The sequence below is a fragment of the Diabrotica undecimpunctata genome, chromosome 4, assembly GCF_040954645.1.
Source record: "Diabrotica undecimpunctata isolate CICGRU chromosome 4, icDiaUnde3, whole genome shotgun sequence".
NCBI lineage: Eukaryota > Metazoa > Arthropoda > Insecta > Coleoptera > Chrysomelidae > Diabrotica > Diabrotica undecimpunctata.
The window spans coordinates 53,819,091-53,828,281 of record NC_092806.1 but is presented as its reverse complement, the minus strand read 5'-3'; the positions used below and the strand labels follow the sequence as shown (position 1 = coordinate 53,828,281).

Below are 9,191 nucleotides of genomic sequence, written 5' to 3'. Positions count from 1 at the left end.
CCACTGCCAATCCTTCTTATTTCGGAAACTTTAGTTTTTGCTCCAAGTAAATACCTTCCACAGCATTATTTTTTAACTAACTTTTATTTTTTTAAATATTGTTTATTTAAGTTTTTCCAATGCCATATTTTTCGTCCAACTTTCGCTAACTTAAACTTTACTTTTCACTTTCGACGATCATGTTTATTTTGTTTTTTAGCCACACACGTTACCATTTTGACGACATATTATTATAGAAACTTAAGAGCCTCTCGAACAGTCTGTGATGTTAATGGAGAAAGACAAGCATTTTCTTTAACCATATCACTTAGTATGTCCAAGACGTCTTCTAGAAGTAAATAAATTTGAATGTGTCGGCAGCGATCTGTCCTGTTCTAATGATGATGGGAATGTAACACGGGACGACTAGTTCCTCAAGATAACGTAATGGGGAAATGATCTGTTGAATATAATTGTGTCGTCATTTCACGCATAAAAACGTTATTACCCTTAATTGCTTGGAGTTTATACTGAGCAAATAAAGTTGCTATATCTAGTTTTAGCATGGCTTGCGTTCTGGGTGGAAACTTTTTAAAACTCTGAGCTTACCGTAGAAAGAAATGATTTACCTCATCCGGTGTTCTGTTTTTTTTTGTCCTTTTTTTTTCACTAACATTCGGTTATTCCCCATTCTTGGGTTTTCTTTTTCAAGTAGGTAGGGCTTTATAGACTTTCGATTCTCTATGTCTTTACATTTATTTCGCTGAATTTACTTCTTTTGGAAGTAAATTTCCATCAATCGGAATCCTCCTTTTTTTCTCAATCGGAATCCCTTGCATTGCTTCTGAATGGCGTCTTTTTATCAACTAAGACAAGACCTTTGGCTAATTCATAAAATAATGACCAGTAAACAATTTCTACAACTACTGAGTACCCACGAAAAGCAAGCTTGGCTTAGCCATAAAGCAGTGATCCATGCTACCTTGACAACAAGAAGGCTGACAATGACAAAAAACTTATTTCTAATATGCTTGACAGCTTCAAAGTCATGGGTTGCAGGATATCTCTTAAAATACACATGCTACATGCTCACTTGGATAAATTTAAAGGTAACTTGGTTGCATATTCAGAACAGCTTTCACCAAGATCTAGTGAACTTCGAATAACCGTATCAAGGACAATATAATGAGAACATGATGGGTGCCTACGTATGGAGACTCACACGATAAAGTTCTGGCTTACAAAAAAGAAATACCACAACTATTCATTAAGTTTTTTTGTATTCTTTTTTGTATTTTTTGGTTTTATATATGCTATCTTTTATAATTAAAGTTAATAAAAATATATTTTCCAAATTTGTTTGTTTTTAAATATAATTTAAATTAAAAAATACAGTTTTTTCATAAAATTTGAAATTTCGTTTGGTAAATACAAGGGGAAACTATTAGATAAAAATATTTTTTTTTTAGTTAGGCATAAGTAATTAAAATCATAGGTGTAGAACTCATACTCAAAAATTTATGTTGACCTGTATAATTAATATTTATTTCTTTTGTGTTTATATTTTTTATACCAATTTTATAGTGTTTTTTATTTTTCTTTAATATATTTTTACAATTTTTTGGTTATACATATGATTGTTTCTATTTTTATTTCTAATTATTTTTTCCAAATATAATCATTAGTCCTATGGGTCAGATTGTAGTAATATAAAGGCATTTTGTAAAGTATTTAGTGGGTTTTATTTACAAAAATAATCCCAATTTTAGCTATTCAAACTTTATCTCATATAATATATCTATATATCTATCGAAAGTCCTTTTTATACCCAAATTCCGATAAAGGTCAGCCACTTTAACTACCTTTTTTTTCTGTATATTGCGATTTTCATCCACTTTGGACCGGCATCTCTCTTTAAATCATCTGCCCAGATTCTCAAGTTCTCCAGTACACCACTTGTTTGTTTCCTTTATTGGAAACTGCCTGATGTTAGGGCCTGTAAATTTTCATTTAATGTCTGTTGCTTTTTCTATGACATCTTTCACTTTCCTAACATTCCATACCCACTCGTTATGTTTTCTGTCTGTCAAACCTATTCTCAACATTCGCCTTTCCATCGCTCTCTGAATCTTAGCTAATTTAACCAGGTGCGATCTTGTCATTGTCCATGTTTAGCATCCGTATGTCATCACTGCTAGGACGTATTGATCGAATAGTTTTTTTAACGTATTGTTTATACTTATGGGTCGTTAGTATAAAATATAGCTTTCCAAATGCTATCCATTCTAATCTTGTTCGACATTTGATCTCCACAATCTGATTTTCTTTGTTTGTTAAGTTTTTATTTGTCCTACATGTGTAGCTTGACACCCGTTATATCTACAGATCACCTACCTGTGGTTATATCCTGTTAATTTGTATTTCTATTGCGATACTCTCAAGGTGTTACCCATTGTTTTTTATTTCTCATAGTTTCTTCTAAGACCAATCTTCCGTGCTTTTCTATCTATTTATAAAAGCGTATTCTTTAACTTCTTTTTCTCACTTCTCACCAGGAATACATCATTAGCGTATCGTAGATGGTATTCTATATTTATTTTTACTCCTTTCTTCGGCAAATTTAGTTTCTTGAACACCTGCCCTATTGCTTGGTAAAACAGCTTTAAAGATATTATGGCACTTGCCTTATTTTGTCAAATGTTGTCTGTTCTCGGTGCCTGGTATCTCTTTAATTTTTTTGTCAACCTATTTGTAAGAAATTATGTTAGAAGTTTATCGTTTATTAAGAAAGTCGTATCGAGTAATGATATTGAACGATAATTTTTGTCGCTTTTGTCGCCTTTTTTGTAAAATAGCAGCGTAACTGCTTTGTTCAAGTCTTCGAGGATCTTCTTTTCTCTTAATATTTTATTTAGTAGTGGGTGGAGCATATTGATAACGGCCTTTCCTCCACTTGTTAACATTTCTGTAGTAACTTCATCTTTTTCTGGCGATTTGTTAATATTTACTTGCTTAAGTGCTTTTCTTATTCCTGCTTTACTAAATTCTGGCTGGAGCTTTGAGTTTACATTCTTAATTTTAGAGTTGATTAACCCATTTAGTGGTTTGTGTAGTTTTTCTGTACTGCAGTTAGGTCCCTGATAATATTCTTGAGTGACTATAAGAATCTCATTTCTGCTGTTTGTCATTTCTGCATTATGTTTCTTTACATTATTTATTTTTGTTTTGCCTAGTTTAGGTGTCAGAAATTTTAAGTTCCTCCCACTTTTTACTTTTTTGCTCTCTTATTAATTTTGTGATTGTTTTATTTAGTTTTGTATATAATATGCATTATGCATAATTTATAGTAATATAATATATAGTATTACATAAAAGGAGGAATTTTATTCAACAGCTAATGAATTACACACCAATAAATAATATGTGTATTTAAAAGTATTTAAACAAAATGAATCAACGACGAAATTCATCAGTGGTAAGTAAGTATCATTTTTGTTGTAGTTAAATATTGCCCCAAAAGATGTTTAGATGACGATTAATTAAGAAGCAAAAAATCGTCAAAATTACCGTTACTTGCAAAAGAGTAGCAATTCAAAAATTAAGATTTGCTAAAGATCATCAACATTGATATTATTAGCTTTCAAAAGGTTTTGTTCACTAACGGAATAGAAGTTTAACAACAAATCCATTTTTTATTATTCTAGACTATTTAAATATATTTAATCAATCCATAAGTAGTGACGCCACTGGATGTAATATGCTAATTCCTCCAAAACAAAAACAACGTTCAATTAGCGCGCCAGCAACAGCCACGGCTATTAGGAATGGCGTAAATCACTGCAAAAAGCAGACCATTAACGTCTTTATGATTGGTTTCAATTGTTTTTTTGGTTAATGGCACTTTGATTTTGAGAGCGGCCCAGCTTCTATCAACTTTGGTCCAATCGGAATAATTGCTGCGTTTGATGATGTTTGAGAAATTATGGCTTAGATATTTAGCTAAGCTTTAGTATAGAAAAGATTTATTGTTTTAAGAAATAGGTCTCTTTATTATAAAGTTGATAGATTTAAATTTTGGATAAAAATTTTGAATGACAAATCATTTGTTACTGGAAAAAACAAACAAAATTAGAACTTAATTTGAACTAACACTGCATAAAATTGTATTATACTATTTAATGTACATAATCGTATTAATACAATTGTGTTTGTCATCCCACTAATAACCCTGCGTGGTTAATGTGGTATAAGTGTTTTAAATAAAAAAAAATTTAGGGTCTTCAGCAGTTTTAATATCTTAAAAAATAAAAATAGGTAATTTTAAAATAAGGAACATAACCTAATTTTTTTACTGTTTACTTATTCTATAGGGTAACTATTTACGTTTATTCATACACAATATTATTTCTAAAAATAATTTACCTGTGCTATTTTCCATATTATGTAGATCACACTTTATTAAAATTGTTGAAACATGTTTTAACAAGGCTCACTGTACGCACGTAAATATTGTAACTTTATTTAGAAGATGTTTCTACTAGCTCGTAGATGGCACTATTTGTTACGTTTGAAGCTTATAAACTTTTTTTTTTATTTATAAAAAACATATAATCCACATCAACCACGCAGGGTTATTAGTGGAGTAACTTACACAAGAGTTTATTTTATTTACATTAAATAGATGTATATAAACGTAAATCTTTTAAGTAATTTATTGGATGGTCAGTGTTTATGGTTAAAGTGGTTTTGATGTCATCTGAGATTCCATATTTTCTTTTTGTTTCTTCGTGGTACTGGCAGTCAATCAGAATATGCTTCACCGTCAATGGGAGAGAACAGTTTCTGCAGGATGGAGAAGGTTCTTTGTTGATTAAGAATCTATGGGTCAGTGCAGTGTGTCCAATTCTTAGTCGGTTAATTATTACTTGATCCCTTCTATTGGATGGATTATTCAAGATGGTCTTCACAAGGGGATAAATCTCATATAGTTTGGTTCCTGAATCTTTCCAGTAGTCCTGCCATATGTTCATACAGTGGTCTTTAATTAGGTTTTTGAGATCGGAATATGGGTAATTTATTGATTTGGTTGTGTATTGTGAGTTTCTTCGACTTGTGTTTGCTAGGTTATCCAGTTTCTCATTTCCAGCTATTCCTACATGCGACGGTACCCAGATAAATGCTACTTCTTTTCGAGTTGATTGAATTACATTTATCTCATTTTTATAGCCCGTAATATTGGATTTGTAGGGTATATTTGTTTTACACCTAATAGAGCATTTAATGAGTCAGTGATGATGACACATTTATTCTCACTACACGTTTTGAAGAAAATTAAGGCTTCCAAAATGGCTGTGGTCTCGCCTGTGAGGATGCAGCAGTTTGTAGGTATGAATATAGTGTGAGTAGTGTATTTACAGTAGTATGCAGCAGCATGTCCGTCATGAGCTTTAGAGGCATCACTGAAAATTTGGAGATGATTAGGATAATGAGATATCACTTCGGAGTACAAGTATTTAATGAAAATCGGATTTGTAGTTGATTTGGGGTATTTTGTGAGGGTTAAATCAATGGTAAGTGGTTGGATTATCCATGGAGGAAAATTTACACTGACTGGTAGAGATCTATTTAGCTTATCCATATCAAAGTTAGAAGATTTTATTCGTTCTATAAAGGTGTACTATTTTTAGTTGGTTTTGTAGAACCAATACTGGGATGGCAAATTTGGGAGAATACTGGATGTTGTTTCTGTGCTGATATTTTCCCTATATAGTTTAGGGATAGTTGTTGGCGTCTAATATATAGAGGTGGTTCTCTCGCTAAAACTTGTAAGCTACTAATAGGACTAGTTCTGAAGGCACCCAGTGCTAATCTCAAAGCTGTAGATTGTATGCTATTTAGTTTTTTTAAAGCAGTTTTGCTTGCAGCACCGTAAGATATGCAACCGTAATCTAATTTACTTCTAATAAGTGATTTGTAAAGGTTAATTAATGTTTTACAGTCGGCTCCCCAACATTTATTAGATAATATTTTAAGTATGTTTAACCGGTTTTGGCATGCTTGTTGTAATTTATTAATATGCACCTAAAAGTTAGGCCTAAAAACTTACTTCTGTTGACTGTTTTATAGGTAAATCATTTAATGTTAAATTAATTGTATGGTGAGTGTTATTTTTACTAAAAATTACGTATTGAGTTTTTTCTGCAGAAAAATTAAATCCGGTTTGTAATGCCCAATTTTGAAGTCGATTTAACATAAGTTGTAATATATTTGTTGCTGAAACAAGGTTATTAGATTTGGTGTAAATAACAATATCATCCGCGTAAATAGGAGCTCTGATTACATTTATGATGCTATTAAAAGCCACTAAAAATAGGGTTGGACTTAAACTGGATCCTTGAGGGATTCCATTACCTAGCATTTTTGGAGAACTTGTGATTCCATTTATTCTAACTTGTATAGAACGATTACTTAAGAAATTTTTTATAAAAGCAAGCATGTTACCTTGAATTCCATAATTATTAAGTGTTGCTAATATAGAGTGTTTCCATGTCCTATCAAAAGCCTGGGTTATGTCAAAGAATATTGCAATCAACTTCTGATTGTTTGCAAAGGCTTCATTGATTGAGGTTTGCAGTGAAATATGATTATCTAATGTAGACCGTCCCTTGCGAAAACCACTCTGAAATGGGGTAAGGATATCTTTCGTTTCTAAATACCATGTTAGACGGAGATTTAGAATTTTTTCCAGTATTTTGCACATGCTGCATGTGAGAGAAATAGCACGGTACGATGAGGGTATATCTTTGGGCTTATTGGGTTTAATAATGGGAATAGTTATTGACTGAGACCAGAGTTTTGGAAATTTATCATTAAAAAAACAGGTATTGAATAAATCTAACAATATTATTTTTGCTTATAATCTTATTATTCTAAAAATATAGAATAATAAATATTTATAATAATATGTACTTATTGCATATTAAAAAAAACGCATCTTTAATTCCGAATGTTTTTAATAAATATATGTATGACATATTAATTTTCTCAAGGGGTTGTTTACTTGTTTACTGTTACTAGGTATAAAACTAACTTTTACTGTACAGTAAAAATAAAGTTTCTAAACCAAAGTTTACCAGAAATTGCTGGTTTGTATGCATTACGCACAAAATGTAGCAACCCTTGCAGAATTATATCTGTATTACGCAGATAAAGGAATTAGGGAAATCGGTTTAATATTTGAGGGCTTAGAGTCACGATCTAACAATAAATTGTACTTTTCGTAATTATTTCGTGACAGATAATGGGGTGGCAATCGCAAATAAATATAATAAGTAAAGTAAGTATAATACTTTAAGCTACTGAAAATTGCGTGACTCTGTAATTAGTAAATACGTGTAAGAGTTTGTTGGTGTTTGTGTTACTGTTTCAATTTGTTTAGGAGATCTCAAGCTTTTTAATCTTAGAAAATTTACATAATCATATAATGGTTTGAACCAATTTTCAAAGCACTGTGTATCAAAGTTTCATAATTAAACTTTTTGATAATCAAACTATTTCATACTTTCTTTTAGGTCGAAAATTTTAACAATATAAATACCAATCAGAAAGTTCGCCAAGGGAGCCAATTCGTCTAGCTCAGTCTCTCAGGCATAAGTTTGTCTTATTTTAAATGCAAATCCGAAAATAAGTTTGAGACAAATAAAATAATCATATTTATTATACTTTAAAAATTAAATTAAATTTTAATCAAAATCACTCTCAAGACTGTATGGAAAAATAATAAAAAACAAAATTGAAAAAGAGATGACAGATGTTGAGAACAGAATGGCTTTCGTGCAGGCAGATCCTGTATGGACAGTATATTCTCTCTAAAGCAAATTATCGAGAAAAGATTAGCCCACAACCTTTCAACTCATATAGTCTTTATAGATCTGACAAAGGCATACGATAGTGTACCACTTTCAATGCTTTGGGTAACAATGGAAAAACAAGGAATAACCGAAAAAAATATACAAGCAGTACAACAGCTCTACAAAAATATGACGGCAAACATTAAAACTGGAAATAGATTAACTAGAGAAATTCCTATTAGTAAGGGCCTAAAGCAAGGCTGCTGCATAGCACCTACACTCTTCAAAATATATCTAAATGAGGCATTCTCAGTGTGGAGAAGAAAGTGCTGCAATATAGGCATCCCAATCGGAGATGATAGATTGTACACGATACACTTCGCTGACGGCCAAGCCATTCTAGCTGAAGACGAGAGTGTTGTAGGCTACATGCTTAGAAAACTGGAAGAGGAGTATACCAAATGGGGCTTCACAATTAATATACAAAAAACTGAGTACTTAGTTGTAGGAGAAAAACCAGAAAGCCTACAAATCGAAATGGGAACTATAAAACCAAAAGACAATTTTAAATACTTGGGAGTCCAAATAACATCAAAAGCAGGAAGTAGCGAAGAAATACACTCCAGGATTGGCCAAGCAAGATCAGCCACCAGACAGCTACAAGGACTATTATGGAATAAAAAAATAACAAAAGAAAATAAAAGAAGAATCTATAAAACAATAGACTCTGGGGAAATAAACCAAAAAAACAAATCAAAAATTAAGGCCATGGAAATGAACTACTGGAGACGATGTTGCCAGCTCACTAGACTTGATAGGGTGAGAAACGAAGATATTCGGAGAGAAATGGAAATCGATCTAGACATAATAGACACAATCGAAGCCAAAAGACTTAACTGGTATGGACACCTTCAGAGAATGCCTGAAAATAGATGGCCAAAAAAATAGAAGAATGGACTCCGCCAACTAGAAGAAAACGAGGTAGACCAATACGATCCTGGAGAGACGATGTCGACGATGCAATGACCGCCAGAGATCTAACAACTGAAGATTGCTTCGACAGAAAACGCTGGAAATTAGGATGAGAGAAGCGGCGCCAGCTGTAGTAGAAGACTCGCTTGTTATATATATATATATATATATATATATATATATATATATATATATATATATATATATATATATATATGTTGTTGTGATTTGCTTATAATTGTAAATCTACTTATATAGAATGAAATGTAATAAATTTATCTTTATCAAACAAATCAAAAGCAAAAAAAAATATCTCAGGGCTGAAAATAATTTTTATATATAATTTTTTTTTAATTAAAACGTGGCTTCAAAGTATCTTCTGCTAGTTCC

General features: G+C 31.6%; 1 protein-coding gene across 1 annotated transcript; it reads right to left on the bottom strand.

Moving 5' to 3' along the window:
* Nucleotides 1-2,738: 2,738 nt before the first annotated feature.
* On the bottom strand, nucleotides 2,739-3,167 carry LOC140438672 (uncharacterized). Its single transcript, XM_072528319.1, has one exon. It carries the CDS (start codon nucleotides 3,165-3,167, stop codon nucleotides 2,739-2,741), a length of 429 nt encoding a protein of 142 aa, XP_072384420.1.
* Nucleotides 3,168-9,191: the final 6,024 nt, after the last annotated feature.